This window comes from Aegilops tauschii, chromosome 7, assembly GCF_002575655.3.
Source record: "Aegilops tauschii subsp. strangulata cultivar AL8/78 chromosome 7, Aet v6.0, whole genome shotgun sequence".
Taxonomy (NCBI): domain Eukaryota; kingdom Viridiplantae; phylum Streptophyta; class Magnoliopsida; order Poales; family Poaceae; genus Aegilops; species Aegilops tauschii.
The window spans coordinates 444,729,969-444,749,351 of NC_053041.3; the positions used below are offsets into that span (position 1 = coordinate 444,729,969).

Below are 19,383 nucleotides of genomic sequence, written 5' to 3' on the forward strand. Positions count from 1 at the left end.
GAAACCGTTTAGGTTGTGATCGGTGCGAACAGGTTTGCAATTCAATATAGCGTGGAGTAATTTGGAATGTGACGAGATGCAAGCTCAAAATTTATTGACGGTTCTAGTTTCGAAGTGCGGCACTATTCCCGGATGGAGTACTTCTTTTTCTACTCCCTCCTTTCCGGTTTTATAGGGCTTATCTCAAAATTTTAGTTTTTCCATTTTATAAGGCTCAATTTGGTTGTTCCCCAACACATGTTCAGATTCCAAGGTGCATTAAATCATTGCATGCAAGTATTAAGAGAAAATTGACCAATGCATGTACTTTATGCATGCATGCATTGCAATCAATGCATTGATAAACATAATTTTTTGAGAAAAACAAGAGCATTAATTAGGTGCTTTTGCAAACTACAAAAAATATTCCACCACTCACCATCTTGGTTGGTGAGATTTTTGAATTAAGCCCTATAAACCGGAAAGGAGGGAGTACTGCTGTGTACGTGTAGTAACTGGCACCGTCGTATACATATCTTACGGTTAATGGGGCGTTCGACAGGAATAGCCGCGTGGCGAGCTCTCACACACGCGTCTGTTTTTTCTCGAAAAGGAGGATGATGACCCCCGGCCTCTGCATCTGGGAGTCACACACGCATCTGTAGCTACGAACTAGTGTTCTCAACCATCCGATTGGCTCTATCATGGATATACCTATATACTAAAACATGTCTAGATACATCTATATTTTGACAAATGGAAGGCATCTATTGTGGAACAGAGGGAGTGCTTGTCATCAAAATGGATAAAAAGGGACGTATCTAGAACTAAAATACGTCTACATACATCTCCTTTTATCCATTTTGATGACAAGTAGTACTTCTTACCCAAAGGAACTTTATATCCAACAGACACAAAATATCCGTTCGACTGTTGGAAATTACTGATCTGATGTCGAAGTAATTGCTGCATCGCCACCAAAACCCACCATTTCTTAAGCTAAAGTAGACCAAGGTAATCCCTATATTAGCATATTACTAAGATAAACAGAAGGCACTGTAGAAACATTTAGGACGTGAGCTTGTCAATCTGAATGTGGAGGGACACAAGCTTAGCCCCGGCCAACAGCTTGGGCGGAACTGTCAAGAAGGTCAGCTCCTGCATGTCGACGTCGCCGGGATCCTTGCTGCTTGTCACCTCCATTTCCACATTGACGGCGTCGGTCGTGCCTTTGGGCTCCCCCGGCGGGCCGTTCGCCCACAGCTTGGCCACGTAGTGCGGCAGTGGGGACGCCCCCGCTCTGATGCAGACGACTGACACGGCGATAGGTGCGCCGATGTCGAGCACGCCGCCGACCAAGAAAAATGCGCGACGGTCCTCCTCCGCGAACAGCAAGAACCGTGGCTCCAACAGTGGCACTTGCAGCTGGAGCACCTTGCCGTACTAGATCCTGTGCACGGGCATGGGATGCGCGGTGCTGGTGTGATGGTAGAGCGCCGGCGGCGGGCCTTCGTAGCCGCAGACGGGCACGGGGCATTTGCACGGCGCGAGCGGACACACGCTCTGGTGATCGGCGAGCTTGTGGTAAGTGACGTAGAGCCCACAGCTTTCGTGCGGGCACTCCACCCTCACCGACGAAAGGACGGAGTCCACCGCCGTGTTCCGCACATCGAGGCCACCGCCGCGCTCGCACTTCTGGCACTACCGCTGGTTCCCGGGGCGCTCGACGCGGCAGTCCGCGCAGGCCAGGTGCCGTCCCTTGCACTGCAGAAATCAATCAAACAGCACATCAATCAAGAAACCTGCACCTTGCTCAATCAGCCGAATGGACGAGGTGTATTCGAACCTCATACACTGGAGGCGTCAAGGGGCGGAGGCACAAGGGGAAGTGGAGCACGGTGAGGTCCATCGAGACCTTAGAGAGCTCCATCGTCGGGTCCTGTTCGGTCTACATGATCTCGCCCTCCTCGTGCACAACCATCTCTCGACTTGGGCCGGGGTATTACAAAGCTTTACCGTCACATATTTTATACTACTTCAAGGTGCATTAAATCAACACATGCAAGTATCAAAAGGAGAGTCACGGCATGCATGCATGCGTTGTAATTAATGCATCGGTAAACGCAAATTATTGAAATATATCGAGTGCAGTGCTTTGATGTGTCGCGTCAACTCGTACATCAACAAGAAGTTTGATTATCCTCTCCCTCGCGGACTTAACTGCACCTGCCTTTGGCTGTATGACAGGTTGGCCACACACCTCTCGGGCCCACCTGTCATACACGCAAAGGCAGGAGCGTCCCTCCCTCGCCCATGAGCGTGGTGGCTGGCAAGACTAGGAGAAGCTTTCGCTACACGCTCTCCCTCCCGCACGCAGTGGACATGCAACAGTTCAATCGGTGTCAGATGGCCTGAAGCGTACTGTAGTACTCCTCCAGTGCAGTAGTACTCCATCATTGTTCGACTTCCCGAAGAGGCGAAGAGCCAAGCGCAGCCCGGACGCTCGTGTGGCAGTTTCATGTGTAGAGTAGTCTAGGATAGCGTGTACCATGCCTGTAAGCTTAAAATCGTTGGGGTCGGCTCCATGCTATGTGGCCGTCTCGAAGTTTTTTTAAAAATTAAAATAGTCTTCTGGCCCTACCTGACACCCTGGTGATTGTAGTTTGCACGCTCATCTGGTCAAGACAGGAATATATATTTTAATTTGTTTTTTTTTCAAAAAGGGGCGACTCCCCGGCCTCTGCATCAGAACGATGCATACGGCCACATATATTTTAATTTGTGGTGGGTAAATGTTAGAGGTTGCAGCAAATATATTGTACACTGCGGGTCTTTCAGCCAAGTTTAGAGGCAAGCATGTGGGGCTAGTGCTATGATGTGTCGCGTCAACTCGTACAACGAGGAGAAGCTTGATTTTACTACACGCCTTCTCCCTCACCCATGCATGCGGTTGCTCGCAAACGAGGACAGACTTTTGCTTAGTAGTACTTCTACAACAAGCTATCTGTCCCGCTCGCGGTGGACGGACATGCAGCAGTGGATTCGACACTGTAGAAGCAGTAGTAGTAACATCATTGTTCGTCTTCTCAAAGAGGCGAAGAGCCAAGCGCAAACCGAACGTTGCAGTTGCGAACATTGGAGCACGCATATAGCCAGGCTCTTGCATGAGACAAAATTGCTATGTGAGCCCACTATTGTACTAATACGTACAACTACTTGCTAGTATAGCCCTGTAAACCAGAAAGGAGTATTTGCCCTTCTAGAGATTTCAACAAGTGACTAGACTACACCGAGACGGAGTACATATGGAGCAAAATGAGTGAATCTGCACCGTAAATAAATACGTACTAGTTCTATCGTTTTCCTCTCCGAGGTGCACAATATTGAGTATACTGACTAGTCTCTTTTTGACACGCATTTACGTTTTTTTACACAGTACAGACGCAAGCGCTCATGTACACGCGCATACACTCACCCCTATGAACGCACACACGCATGGCACTATCATCTTGAAATTTACGAAGTCACCATAGGCACCTCGTCGTCGACGGGTCCATAGGTGCTTGAATGCCAAGGAGGGAGAGGGTAGCGGTTCCCGAGACGTTGAACGGTCAATGATGCATCATCAATTACATGCAGAGGGAATTAATTGGAGAAGCAGAATAGACCCAGCACGATGTGAATGCAACACAGTTTGGACTCTCATATAATAAAGGCGCCCCACCACTCCAATCCATCTACTCCCAAGTCTCTACGCAACACTGCTCACTCCAATCCAAGACCAAGTGACCAGAAGCCACAAGCACCTATGGAGGCGATGGACACGAGCGGCAGTCGGCTGTGCCAAATCATCCAAGGCGCCGGCCTGCGGCCCCGCACCGCGCAGCGTTTCCAGACGGTGCTGGCGACCGCAGGCATCGTAGCCCTCGCCGACGCCGGCTTCGCCTCTCGCATGGACGACATGATGGTCAACTCCATCCGCAAGTTCACCGCCGTCAAGAAGCGCGCGGACGACCTTGTCGTACTGCTCGAGCCCGCGCGCCGAGGCTCCTCATTGCCTGCCACCCCCATCGGCCTCCATGGTGACGAACTCTTTCAAGCCCTGGTGGCCCTGCAGGTGCCGGAGGTCGTGACGAAGAATGTGCACCTCGAGGCCGCGCTCGCCGCGCAGCGCCTCGCCATGCAAGAAACCGTCGACCTGCACATCCACGTCTACGAGGAAATTGTCTACATGGACCACTACAAGGCAAGCGAGGACAGAAAGACGTTGGCCTTCTTCCAGCGGCTGGAATCTTTGGACGCCATTGTTCAGAAGCACGTCGACCTGGCCACGAAAGCTGCTGCTACTTAGGCGCCGTTCGGTGGGCCGGCGCCCTGAGTCGAGGAGGTGGGCGTCGTCGATGGATGCATCTCTTCTTGCCTCCTGTAACCAGCACTGCATCGCCTCGTGGCCTTAATGTTTTATTAGTATAGTACTCCCTCCGTTCCCAAATATAAGTCTTTCTAAAGATTCCAACAAGTGACTACTACATACGGAGCAAAATGAGTGAATCTACACTCTAAACTATGTCTACATACATCTATATGATGTATTCCATTTGAAATAGTATCTAAAAAGGCTTATATTTATGAACGGAGGGAGTATATGGCATTTTTATTCCAGTCGTAACGTTTTCACTGTGAGGTGGGGCCGCAGTTGAGCAAACCCACCCCGCCCACCGGGCATCGGCCGAGTTTAGAATTAGAAGAGAGAAACGAGGGAGGAGAGCTAGCTGTAGCACGGACGCTGTTGTCAGATGGGACTCGTGTTTATAGAATAGGAGTACTGAGCACTCGTGCCTCTCTTCTTTTGAGGGAAAAATTACTCGTATGTCTAGTACCACTAGTTGGGTGTGTGCGACCTATAGCTGTCATCACTTTAGGTCTCCTTTTCGAACCGCGGCTACGCTTCACAGTACATATTATTTCACGCATTTATCCTCCTATATGTACTCCTAGGCTATTTCCACGTGCTCCCATTCGCCGACATGTGGGACATAGAGCATCTGGGTCGTAGTGCATGCACGACTCAGAGCATATGCCGGGGTACTTTACATTTCAGACCTCACGAATTACATGCAAACCCCCTGCAGAAGAATAAATAAATGAATGAATTACTACATGAAACCGGATTATTTTTGTGGAAACCGGAGCACGTTCATTAAATTTTGGACATAACACGTTTATAAAAAATGACCGGACCGAAACCAGTATAAGGGCCTCTTTGATTTTTCCCGCAAAAAAGGGCCTCTTTGATTCATAGGATACTGAAAATACAGGAATGGGGAAAGTATGATGGCGATGAACCGAGACGAGGAGAACTCTAACTCAGTTAGAGGTTAGAGTTAGATTCTAACCCTGAACTAACTCTAAACCAAAGAGGTGTATGGATGGCAGGGTTAGATTGACAATAAATGCTCTATCTCAATCATTTGACTACTTTGGACCCTATTTCCTGCCGGATTTGGAGGGTGCTTGGATACGTTTTAGTTCCATGACTAAAAGTAGTGGGACTAAAACTTGCTAGCCTCACCCATGCTTGGATCCAAATACTAAAGAGACTAAAATCAAGTTAATGAGCATTTATTATCCTCCAAACCCTCCAATCCAGAACTCGCCTGTGTTAAAGGAGAGGAGTTAAATGAGGAGAGAGAGGACTAATCCACATTTTAGTAGGGGTACCCCTGACTAAAAAAATTTAGTCTCAAGACTAGTTTTAGCCCCTCTTTAGTCAGGGTGCTTGGAACTTTAGCCTCTTAAAGAGACTATTTTTAGTCAGACTAAAATAAGTCCCTTGGATCCAAGCACCCTCTTGGTGTGGCCGGCTCTTCTGTGGCCTCCTCCCGCTCACAATTGACATAAACGAACCATCTATACAAATCAAGCATGCAAAACATGATAATTTTTACTTTGTCCATACAAATGAGATATCCCACTTAAACATACAAGTCGTCAATCAAGCTTCACAAAATAAAAAAAACACTTCATGAAACAAAGAATGAGCTAACTCATCACGGAAGTCATTCACGATAGGGAGGGAGCCCGGAGCCCCTCACGCACCGAGGGAGGAGCTCGCCATCGTCGCTCTGGAGGAAGGCTCTGTAGAGCCCAAGCCCCGGGAACCCCTCCGACGCCGGCCCTTGCGAGTTCAGGTCGACACCGGCATGGGTAGCGCTTGTCGCCGACTGGGAACTTAATCTTTGGGCCTCTAGAAATAATGCAAGCCTGTAACTAAAATACCTAGAAAGGTGAACTGAATCTTTGGGCCTCTAGAAATAATGCAAGCCTGAAACTGAAATACCTAGAAAGGTGAACTGAATCTTTGGGCCTCTAGAAATAATGCAAGCCTGAAAGTGAAATACCTAGAAAGGTGAACTGAATCTTTGGGCCTCTAGAAATAATGCAAGCCTGAAACTGAAATACCTAGAAAGGTGAACTGAATCTTTGGGCCTCTAGAAATAATGCAAGCCTGAAATTGAAATACCTAGAAAGGTGAACTGAATCTTTGGGCCTCTAGAAATAATGCAAGCCTGAAATTGAAATACCTAGAAAGGTGACCTGAATCTTTGGGCCTCTAGAAAGATTTATTACCTCCTCAAGCAGCATCAAACAATTCCATCCGTGCACCACAAATCTATACCAAGTTTGATCAGGATCTACTTTTCCAAATTAGAATTAGCGCTAGAGCAAGCAAGATCAATGATATGGTCGTGAGACAGAGAAGGAACGAACAAACTCACCCCTCTCGCGACCTCCCTGGTAGATGCGCCGCCACCGCGCACGACAGAGGGAGAAAAACGACTGGTGAAGGGGGAGCGAGGCGACCTTCAAAGGCCGGAGGGAGAGGGCGGCCGGAGTAGGGCGGCGGAGGCCGGAAGGAGAGGGCGGCCGGAGGAGAGAGAGGGCGAGCGGCCCTATGGGGAACAGAGAGGAGTCGTGCGAGAGGGGGGGAGCGATCTGGTGCGGGCAGGGGAGATTTTTTTAGTTCTCTTTTAGTGGGCCCATGGATAACTAACCCAATTAGAACCTCTCCACCGGGCTAGTTTTTTTAGCTGGGTTAGAGCAAACTAGCTCAAACTAACCCCTCTTGTTTTGATAATTTGAGGCTATTTCAACCCAAACTAGCTCTAACTCAGGGATCCAAACAAAGAGGAGTTTTACTGTACATGCTACAGTGTGGACCGTAGCACATTGTTTTTTATGGCCATATCACCACATTGTTTTCTACTGCTGGTTCACTGGGCTACCGTGGTTCGCACTGCTGGTTCACTGGGCTGCCGTGGTTCGCACTCCTCCGACCTGAGTAGTACTCCCTCCGTTCCTAAATATAAGTCTTTGTAGATATTTCACTGTGGACCACATACGGATGTATATAGATGCATTTTATGTGTAGATTCACTCATTTTTCTCCGTATGTGATCCATAGTGAAATCTCTCCAAAGACTTATATTTAGGAACGGAGGGAGTAGTATAGTACTAGTATATACCGCATCATTCTTTGCTCCTTCTTACTACTCCGACATGTGGGAGAGCCAGCATCCGGGTCGACGTGTCATGCACCAGATTAGAGCGCAGAACAGAAGGGGGGCATCACCCCGGTCGGAGCGCCAGTAATTCATGACTATAGTGAGTGGTCATATCACAAGTCTTTCCAGCAGTAACGCGCCGTCAAATCACACAGCCCCACTCGCTCGCCCTCCTCGCCTCTCTGTCAAACCGCCTACCCGAAAACTGCCGCGCATACTGCCCGGGGAAAGCCCCGCCCTCAACTTTTAACTACGCGAAAATAGTTCGAGCTTGTTCGTTCTATATAAATACAGTAATTACTGTATGTTTATTCACCCGTGGGGTTGTTCAATGAATGGAGGGGCAGGGAGCACAAGTGAACAATACTGTAGTACTACTAGTAGTAAGTAGGAGTTGTACAGTAGTCACCTTAAATAGAGAGTTTCTTTTCTTTAATGCCACGTACACAAATTGAAACGCTTGTTGTGGAGAGAAAAAAGATAATCACTCCACTATATATGGACGCAGGGGCCTGAGCGCTTGCTTTACTAGGGTTGCTCTCTTCATTCTCTCATCCTCTCCAGATATAAACAAGACGGCAGTAGCGACATTTTCTCTCTGCTCACCGCTAGTCACAGATCCGGCCGGATCCCTTCGGCCGGTGTGTGTAGAGGACTAAAAGGTGCATCATTCACGCGGTCATCGCCGCCGAGGGAGGAAACCCACAGCTGCCGGAGGGGCCCGATCCTCTGCCCGTGTCGTTCTCTCCGACACAGCGCCGGCTCAGGAGGTCCTCCGACCCTTCTTCCTCCCTGCCGTATTGTTCGCAGATCCGACCTATCGCCGCCGACATCCTGGCGACCCTCAGGTATAAGTTCTTCGAAAGCAGCCTTGCTCTACTGCCCCAGCTCCCCACGTGTCTGCATGTGCATCTTTTTCTACTCCCATCAGCTCTTCCAAAGCCACCTAAATTTTTAGTATTATTAGAGGTAAAGCTACTTCATGCATTCGAATCTAGGGCTTTGTTCAAACAACGAAGAAAGGGGGGAAAGTTGTAGCATGAATCTAGGACTTGATTCAAAGAGGAAATAATATGGTGAAAGTAGTAGAGACCGGATCCCCAACCGGTCTCTTGGTTGAAAAGGGAAATAATGGGAAAACGCAGTACAAACTGGATAAGGAACAGATCTATTATTGGTTGAAAAAAGGATAGAAAGTGGCGGCTGGTGGACAAGTCAACAAAGTATGTCCAGGATTAGATTTGCTGCCATCACATAGTAAAAGGTCTCCATGATTAGATTTGCTGCCCTCACATAGTAAAAGGTCTCAGGATTAGATTTGCTTCCCTCACATAGTAAAAGGTCTCAGGATTAGATTTGCTGCCCTCACATAGTAAAAGGTCTCCAGGATTAGATTTGCTGCCCTCACATAGTAAAAGGTCTCCAGGATTAGATTTGCTGCCCTCACATAGTAAAAGGTCTCCAGGATTAGATTTGCTGCCCTCACATAGTACAAGGTCTCCAGGATTAGGTTTGCTGCCCTCACATAGCATGAACAAACTCGGCATCACCACTTTATGCCTCCTTGTAGGTACATTGTGCTGATGCGTCCACTGTCGCATGTCCTTATACCAACCTTTTGTTGTTCTTAATGTAAGGGTGCATGTAAAATGAAGCGATCACACTGTTACCTTAGGGACATGTCTAACCAGTGTTATTGTTAATCTAATGCCTCCAGTGATAAGATGCAATTAAACTGTGTTACAAATGGCACTCCTGCTGTTTTCCCCAGTATGATAAGTAAGTTGCTCCTTTACGCTGCTGAGTGTCCTGGTGTCCCCACGGTCCCATGCCCTTAAACCAACTCTTTAGCTGCTGTTGATTTACTGTGTCTGGTAAACAAGCAATGCCACCATTAAAGTAATCCCATATTTGAGGAATCTCATTGTTGATCGTAATGCTTCTGGTAACATGAAGCATTGCTGACGTTTTAAAATTTCTACTGTCCTTGCATGATTTCCATGAACATAATTAAGATGCTTCTTTTCATTTTGTATATGTTTCGTATATTCTTATTGACCAGCAACTGTTTACTTTCTATCTTTTTGTGCAGATAGGGATATCCATTTCACCTTGTTGCTATTGTGACCTTTTGGTGAACTGCACAAAACACTTTTTTGGAATGAGTGTCTTGTGCAGTTCAACTAAAATGTTACATGGGCAACATCTCTCAATTTTGGTGGAACTGCACAAAATGGTGATTGGAGTTTCCAAAATCTCCGTCAAATTCTGCTGGTAATCTCGTGCAACATTTTATTAGCCTTTGCAAGATGAGCCGTAGCTGAATGATGCAATCTTTGCTTCATTTCAGGTGAACTACAGAAAAAGTGGCATGAATTGAATCATCGAGTGGAACTGCAGGTTGACTTCCACTAGTGCCAGTATTATAGTAATCATGCTCTTTATTATCTGCGTTGTGCAAGCAGGAATGCTCAACTACAGATGCTGTGACGGTCAAGAGCATTCGCCAAGTTCTTCGATTGTATGACATGGCTAGCCAAGATGGATTTAATCCCGATATTCACTTTATCAAAAGGCTCTAATGGGTTGGTTATGAATCTTGCAAGCTGGGAATCAGTGAGATGTGTAGGCATCTTTGTTGTACTTATTATTTGAATCTTATTTGTTGGTTCTGAATCTTGCAAGCTGGGAATCAATGAGATGTGTAGGCATCTTTGTTGTACTTATTATTTGGATCTTATTTGTTGGTTCTGAATCTTGCAAGCTGGGAATCAATGAGATGTGTAGGCATCTTTGTTGTACTTATTATTTGGATCTTATTTGTTGGTTCTGAATCTTGCAAGCTGGGAAACACAGCATGATGATGTAGAGGACAACAACCATAACAAACAGTTCAAACTTGGTAGTATTATTTTGTGAAAGTGCGACAAATGTGTTGATCGTGTGCGTCCTGAGAATAATAATTCTAATTGTTGTGCATGTTGATCCTGTGGCACTGATAGAACGAGCGAATGCATTGCTTGTTTTAGGTATAAATTTCTATTAAAGCTAATTAAATTTAAGTAAAGTGACCACTAACTCATGTTATTACAGTACCAATACAGACCCGCTCATGAACCGACGTGTGGCCGAGGGTGCATCTTCTGCCGGGCGTGCAGCGGACGAGGGAGGGGTAGTAACTGTTGTCGCCTGTACACACTCAGCTTACTGTTGAATCCAGTTCCTCAAGAGTTGAAAAACGAACTGCTGCCGCCGCCTACACACTCGTTCACTCGAAGAGACTCCAATGGCGATCCGAGGGGTGAGCCTGCTGGATATGGACTTCAGCAAGGAGTTCCCCTTTGAGTTCGCCGTTCAGTCCTATGGCTGCACCAAGTTGAATGTGATGTACACCAACGATACGGACTCGGTGAAGCTCTGCCTCGCCTCAGTCCTATGGCTGCACCAGGTTCTGGAGCATTCGCCCATTTCATCGGCAACGCTAACTGCACCTTCGCTACGGTGGAGAGAAGGAAGAACGCGACGATTCGGCCATCTGGTGCAACAAGCTTGTCGACATCCAGAAGCAATACAAGATCATCAGCAACGGGCAGGAGAAGGACTCCGTGGTTGACCTCGCTGAGACCATCATCGACCCCTGATACGCCAACATGAAAGAAGACGACCTAAACACGTGGGAGGTACCTCTGAATCTAGCCTACATAACCTACGCGGCCAAGGACGCATACGCATGCTACGACATGTACAGGCAGATCTTGGACATGAGGGCGTGTCTGCTTCCCGTAACCGACGAGTACATGGACAGCCGCAGCGTCATGATCAAGCATGCCAGGAAGGTCTAGATGTTGTACTTTATCTGTTTATAACCACCTTTATCATCTGAGTGTTTCATGCATTAGCCTATGTGTCATAATTATCTGTTTTGTCCAAAATATTTCTTTTAAGAACCCATTAACCTGATTGCTTTTTAGTGGCTATTTGCTTATGTATGTAAACTAGTTCACTTGTCCGTTAAAAAAACTAGTTCACTCGGCTGACGTGCTTTGAATCTCCTTCCTCCCAACATATTCCCCTCCTCAGGTGGACCCAGCAGGTCTCTGAATTTTCTCCCACTTTCTTTTTCGATGTAAACTGAGTTTTCTCCCAGTACTTTCCCCAAGAACCAACTCAACCGTCCCACGTCTAGCCTAAAAAATAATAATACCCCACGTACTATTAACTCATCAAATTAAAATGATATTTTATTTCATAAGTTGAAAGTTCTTACAAAATAATAATAATAATTGTTTATATATAACTTGGCAAGTTAACTCCTAGTGATTGCGTACATAAGCTTGCAAAGATTTTACTGACGTGCAATCATGTGTTTATGTTTTTATAACATTTCTCCGTCTAGCCCAACATGATATTTTCACCCAGCCCAGCAAGTCCGCGGATTTCGAGAAAAATGCAAATGGGATTTAAACGGGCTGCATAGATGCTACATCATTGTTTCACCCAGCCCACCAAATGGACTAAAAAACAAATGGACTGGCTGACATGTGGGCCAGTAGGTCGAAGCCTAAGAAGGCGTTGGATTTACATCCAACGGCCGGAATTCTTCTTCAATCTCTCGTCTTCTTCCCCCAGCGCTGCCGGAACTGCCTGCTCCAGCCTTCGGTGCCTAGCAGCATTGTTTTGCGCTCCTCAGCGAAACGCTACCCGGGTCAGGCCATCCCTCCACTCTGCACCTCCTATTATTCTCTGCCGAGTGTAGGCCCACCCCGCACCCGAACCAGTCAAGTTTCCCACTCCTCTCCATCTGCGACTCCACTGCCGCGTCTTCCCCATCTCCGGGTCGTTCCAGTCTGGGGCCTCGCCGTCGTCCACCACCTCGGTGCGCTCGGCGCGACGTGGTCAACATACGAGAGTCATCGGAAGAGGACTGTACGTGGAGAGCCTGACGGCTGGGACCCACGAGGTCCATGGTCGCACGCAAGGAAAGTTCCTCCTTATTACGCACTGTACGTGGGAAGGGCTTCTGTATTTCATGAAAAAAACGTCCCCCCCCCCCCCCCCGCTGACAAGTCGGACCCACCAGCTATATCTTCGCACGCAAGGAAGTGCCTCCTTATTACGCACCAAAAAATGAATACCCCCTACTAGCTGGGACCCACCATAGTGGGTGGCTGACTTGTGGGCCTACTAAGTTGACGAGGATGGAGGGCTTTGTCAACTTAGTCAATATGAACGATTCTAGCTCTAGTGACCGTACGATGTCCATCCGACGGCCATAGTGCTTCTTCAACCTCTGGTCTTCTTGCTCCAGCCGCCCAAAGCAGCGCCGGTCGTGCCGCGCGCTCCTGCCTCTCGTGGCCGGCTGTGATGCCGCGGAGGCCTCACCGCCCCCTACTACTCCCACCGCTAGCCCAGGGTATCCCTCTACTCACCCACACCCCCTGTTATTCTGCGGCGATGGCAGCCTCACTCCGCAGCCGAACCAGTGAACCCTCGTACTTCTCTCCGCGTGGGCATCCACTGCCGCGTCTTCCCCGGCTCCGCGTCGTCCCCTTCCTAGGCCTCGCCGTCGTCCACCGCCTTGGTGCTCTCGGCGCGGCGTGGTCAATGTGGTCAACGACCGACTTCCATCGGAAGAGTATTGTACGTGGAGAGGCTGACAGCTGGATCCACGGCCATAGCCCAGTTTTTTTGTGATTTGCCAAGTAAGTCGCTTTGTCAGGCCTGTTGGGTTGCAAATCTTTCAAGACGAGGAGAGCTTCATTCGGCTGGCCGAGAAAATGGCCTATCAGTAATGAGAAATGGGCTGTACATTTTTAAAACACATCAAACCGGCAATTAGTTTCAAATATCTTTTTTTCATTTCGAGATTTTAAATTACATTAATTTTTATGCGTGGAGAATTTGTTGGATTTTATATTGATATACATTTATTTTTAAAATCAGTTTGAATGTGAGTCAAAATTGCGGGATTAAAAACAGTTCGGACCGCACTGAAATATGCAAAATTTCATATAATTTTTTAACCATGGCCACAATATGGGCTGTAATGCTAACAAAAAGAATATGGGCTCCTTAAGAATTAGCAAATGGGCTGTAAATTATTAGAAATAATGGCAGATGGGTTGTATGCTATTTTCCACAGATTTGAGGCTTTCCTAAAAAAAGGTTGACGCACAAGCAGTGACTGTTGGATGTCCATCGAACGGCCGTCGTGCTTCTTCAATCTCTGCTCTTCCTGCTCCAGCCGCTCAAACAAGCGCCGGCGGGACTGCCTGCTCCCTCCTCCCCGCGGCTGGTTGTGTTGCCGCGCAGGCCTCACTGCCCCACCGTACTCCCATCGCTGGCCTAGCCATCCCTCTACTCACCCACACTTGCTGTTATTCTCCGGCGACGGCAGACGAACCAGTAAACCCTCGTACAGTCGTACTCCCCTCCGCGTGGGAAACAACTGCCGAGTCTTCCCTGCCTCTATGTTGTTCCCTTCCTAGGCCTCGCCGTCGTCCACCGCCCTGGTGCTCTCGGCGCGGCCTGGTCAACGTGGTCAACGACCGACATGCATCTGAAGTGGACTGTACGTGGAGAGGCCTACAGCTGGGTCCACGGCTGCACGCAAGGAAATGCCTCCTTATTACGCGCAAAATAATGATTCCTCCACCTGACATCAGGGACCCACCGAAAGGGCCTCTGTATTTCGTGAAAAAAACGTTACCGCCGCTGACAGCTCGGACCCACCAGCTATATCTTCGCACGCAAGGAAGTGCCTCCTTATTACGCACAAAAAAATGAATACTCCCCCTGTTAGCTGGGACCCAGTATAGTGGCAGGCTGACTTGTGGGCCTACTAAGTTGACGGGGACGGAGGGCTTTGTCAACTTAGTCAATATGCACGATTCTAGCTCCAGTGACCGTACGATGTCCATAAAACGGCCGTAGTGCTTCTTCAACCTCTGGTCTTCTTGCTCCAGCCGCCCAAACCAGCGCCGGTCATGCCTCGTGCTCCTGCCTCCCGTGGCCGGCTGCGATGCCGCGGAGGCCTCACCGCCCCCTACTACTCCCACCGCTGGCCAGGCCATCCCTCTACTCACCCACACCCCCTGTTATTCTGTGGCGACGGCAGCCTCACACCGCAGCAAACCAGTGAACCCTCGTACTCCTCTACACGTGGGCATCCACTGCCGCGTCTTCCCCGGCTTCGCGTCGTCCCCTTCCTAGGCCTCGCCGTCGTCCACCGCCCTGGTGCTCTCGGCGCGGCGTGGTCAACGTGGTCAAGGAACGGCTTCCATCGGACATGGACTGTACGTGGAGAGGCTGACAGCTGGGTCCACGGCCGCAGCAAGGAAGTGCCTCCTTATTACGTGCAAAATAATTATTCCTCCACCTGACAGCGGGGACCCACCAGACGGGCCACCGTATTTCACGAAAAAAAAGTTTCCCCCCTGACTGCTGGGACCCACCAGCTACACCTTCGCACGCAAGGAAGTGCGTCCGGGCAAAAAAACAAAATGATTCGCCCCCCTGACTGCTGGGACCCACCAGCTACATCTTCGCACGCAAGGAAGTGCCTGACAGTCGGGACCCACCTGGTCAAAGCGTACGTAGCGTTGCCATTCTGGTCGCGAACGTGTACGTACATATATACTGGTGGATGTAGAGGCGCGCACGTGTCGTAGTAGAGGCGCGTACGTGTCGTAGTAGAGGCGCGCACTTAGCATGTACACGTACGTACAGCGGCCAGGGTGCAAGAAAGAAAATACGGCCACGTATGTGTACATACGGGCGGGGTCTCGAACGCCTACTCGCGCATACGTATGGCCAGGGCTCTTGTACATGGCTGGGTCGGAACGGAGAAACAGCGTCGCCGCCGTGTTCATGGGGAGGCAACGGAATGCGTCGTGTTCATGGGGAGGCAACGGAATGCGTCGTGTTCATCGGGAGGCAACGGAATGCGTCGTGTTCATCGGGAGGCAACGGAACGCGTGGGAGCCAACCGGCTGGGTCGGAACGGAATGCGTGGTCGTGTTCATCGGGAGGGCTTGGACGGAACAGGCGATGGAAACGAGGCCTGGCGTACCGCAGAACGGAGGAAACGGACCTCCTACGGTCGAAACGGGGGTCCTGTTGATCGGGAGGGGTGTGGCGTACCACAAAACAGAGGAAACGGGCCTCCTACGGTCGAAACGGGGGTCATGTTGATCGGGAGGGGTGTGGCGTACCGCAAAACGGACGAAACGGACCTCCTACGGTCGAAACGGGGGTCCTGTTCATCGGGAGGGGTGTGGCGTACCGCAAAACGGGACTCCACGGGATACTGTTCATCTCCACCGTCGACCTCCTCCAGCCTCCACGGGCTACCGTCGACCTCCTCCAGCCTCCACGGGCTCCTGTTCATCCAGCCTCCACCGCGCGCTACTCCACCGGCTACTGTTCAACCACCCCTCCACCGTCTACTGTTCATCCAGCCCTCCACACCACGGGGTCCTGTTCAACCACCCCTCCACGGGCACCCCTCCACCGTCTACTGTTCATCCAGCCCTCCACACCACGGGGTCCTGTTCATCCAGAGGCAACGCCACCGCTCACTGTTCATCCAACCCCCCCCCCCCCCCGCAACGCTCACTGTTCATCCAATCGATCGGCTTCAGTTAGCAGCAGTAGCGAAGGAATCGCTCGATCGGGTTCAGTTAACAGCCATTGATCGATCGCTCGGGTTCAGTAACGCGTAGCCTGCAGTGCAATCGCTCGGGTTCAGTTAGAGCCCAACGCCTCGCTCGGGTTCAGTTAGAGCCAATGCCTCGCACACACGCGCGTACGTGTACGAGAGAAACGCGCATCGCTCGGCCCCCGACCTCCCACCGTAACCGGGAACTCCCCGAAATTTTCCTCGCCCTCGCTTCTACCATGGTTTTTTCCGTCATGGACAGCCCAAAGAATGTCATGCAGCTGCGTCTCCGGCTCGCCCAGGACGAAAAGCCCATTTCCTGTCATGATTTTTTGTCATAGAAGTAGGAGCCCACCACATCTATGATGATACCGGGTTTTGTCACAATTATCGTCATAGAAGTGTCATATGTATGACAGAAAAAAATTCGTTCGGCCCAAAATGTCACAGATGTGTCTTTTTTTTGTAGTGCTTGGAAGGACTTGTCTTGGGCATCACCCCATTGGAATGGAGTGTCTTTATTCGTTAACTCATTCATTGGTGCAGCAATGGTGCTGAAATCCTTCACGAACCGGCGGTAGAAACCTGCAAGTCCGAGGAAGCTACATACTTGGCTCACATTTTGTGGAGGCATCCACTCATGAATAGCCTTGATCTTCTCTTCATCAACCTCCACACCTTTTGTTGAAACAACAAAGCCAAGAAACACAACCTTGTTTGTGCAAAATGTGCACTTTTCCATGTTAGCATACAACTTTTCCTCCCGTAAGACAGCAAGCACACATTTTATATGTACAACATGATCCTCCAAAGTTTTGCTATAAATCAATATGTCATCAAAGTAAACCACTACAAACTTGCCAATGAAGGATCTAAGCACATGATTCATCAATCTCATGAAAGTACTGGGTGCATTTGTTAATCCAAAAGGCATAACCAACCATTCATACAAGCCAAATTTTGTCTTAAATGCAGTTTTCCATTCGTCACCCTCTTTCATTCTTATTTGGTGGTAACCACTTCGCAAATCAATTTTGGAAAATATGCTGGAGCCACAAAGTTCATCAAGCATGTCATCGAGCCTAGGAATAGGGTGCCGATATTTCATAGTTATGTTGTTAACGGATCTACAATCAGTGCACATGCGCATGGTACCATCTTTCTTTGGAACTAAAAGTATGGGAACAGCACAAGGAGAAAGACTTTCCCTTACATACCCTCTGTTAAGAAGATCTTCTACTTGCCTCTAAATTTCCTTCGTCTCCTCTGGGTTTGCTCGATACGGTGGCCGGTTTGGTAGTGGGGCGCCCGGAACCAAGTCGATTTGGTGCTCAATGCCCCGCTTCGATGGCAAACCAGGTGGTACCTCCTTGGGAAACACATCCTCATACTCCTGCAAAAGATCAAGAACAACACTAGGAAGAGTTGAGGGTAAATCGTTAGCAGCCAATAAAGTTTCCTTGTACAGGAGTACAAAGAATGTAGTATTAGGTTCTCTCAATTCCCGCATATCCCTTTTCCTAGCTGTCATAACTAATCCCTCTTTTTCCCGGGGCTTGGTCATATTTGGCTGTGGAAACACTCCCTCACTATGTTGGTGGCTCACTCGTTGTGTCTGATCACTCTCTCCTTTTTTCTTTCCTTTTCTCTTCATCTCATCAAGATAGACTTCCTCGGGTGTCATGGGCAGCCAAGTGAACTTTTCTCCTCTGTGGACAAAACATAAGCGATTTGCACGCCCGCTGATTTGCACGTCACGGTCATGCAACCACGGTCGTCCAAGAAGCAAGTGACAAGCGTGCATCGGCACCACATCACACACAACATCATCTTGATATGTCCCTACTGAAATTGGTATTCGCACGCTGCTAATCACCTTAATTGCGCCACAATCATTCAGCCATTGCATGCGGTATGGAGGTGGGTGACGTTTTGTTTGCAATTGAAGCTTCTCGACCATCTCAGTGCTTGCAATATTGTTGCAACTGTCACTATCAACAATCACTCGACATATCTTTGAGTTGATAAGGCAACGGGTGTGGAAAAGATTATGTCGCTGCCCCTTTTCCTCCTCCACAACTTGGGCATTAAGTGAACGACATACAACCAAAGCTTCACCATGAAGTTCTTCGTGAGATAAAATAGTTCCTCCTACTTCCCAATCTTGCTCCTCTTCCACTTCATTATTGCCACCTTCAGGGTCACTTTCAGACTCCCATTCACCTTGTTCATTGATTATCATAGTTCGTTTGCTTGGACATTCCGAAGAGATATGACCTCTTCCTTTGCACTTGTGGCACTGAATGTCGCTGCTACATGTAGAACTCTTTTCTGGAGGTGGAGCAGAGGATACTCCTGCTGTAGCTGATGGCCTCTTATCTTGATTGCGAATAGCAGGTGAGGAAGCCGTTGAGGCATGTGGGTGCCTAGGTGGTGCACCCTCAAACTGAGAACCATATGGTTGTTGTGTTCGGTGCCATGAGCGTGTGGTGGTGCGGCCTTGGAAAGCACGAGTACGACCATTACGCATATTCTTCTTCTCAACTCTGATAGCTTGATGTACCACATCTTGTATTGTATCATAAGGAAACATCTCCACAAAATCTGATATTTCATCATTCGGCCCATGTAAAAATCTTGCCATTTTCGCCTCATCACTTTCACGGGTTCTTGCCCGAATTAGCAGCACCTCCATCTCTTTATAGTACTCCTCAACAGTGCGGGCACCTTGAGTGAGCCCCTGCAACCGCTTGTACAATTGCCTCTCATAGTATGATGGAACAAAACAGTGCCTCATGACTTCCTTCATCAAAGTCCAGCTGCGGATATGATTATTGCCAGACATCAACCGATCATCTTGCAGCTGATTCCACCATGTAAGAGCATAACCAGAGAACTCCATAACAGCAAGATCAACTCTCTTGGCTTCAGAAAAACCATGGATGCGAAAGATTTGATCACACTTCTCTTCCCACTCAATATATGCATCCGGATCCTCTTTTCCCGTGAATGATGGCACATGTAGCTTCACTCTCGCTTGGTTGTCACGGTCATCCTGATCATGACGGTCATAATGATGACCATTGCGATCAAAAGCAGCACCGCGGCGAGGCGGGGAGTACGGTTCATAATCCCCCATGCCTTCATCTTCGTCACCATGCTCGGAGAGATCTTCAAGGA

General features: G+C 48.8%; 1 protein-coding gene across 1 annotated transcript in view; it reads right to left on the reverse strand.

Moving 5' to 3' along the window:
- LOC123494947 (uncharacterized) overlaps positions 1-19,105 on the reverse strand; it is a 32,460-nt gene extending 13,355 nt beyond the window's left edge. The window contains exons 1-3 of the mRNA XM_073504232.1: positions 18,080-19,105; positions 17,519-17,596; positions 16,734-16,915 (exon numbers count right to left, since the gene is read on the reverse strand). Of these exons, the coding sequence (XP_073360333.1) occupies positions 16,734-16,915; positions 17,519-17,596; positions 18,080-19,105 (1,286 nt within the window). The remainder of the gene's footprint in view (positions 1-16,733; positions 16,916-17,518; positions 17,597-18,079) is intronic.
- Positions 19,106-19,383: the final 278 nt, after the last annotated feature.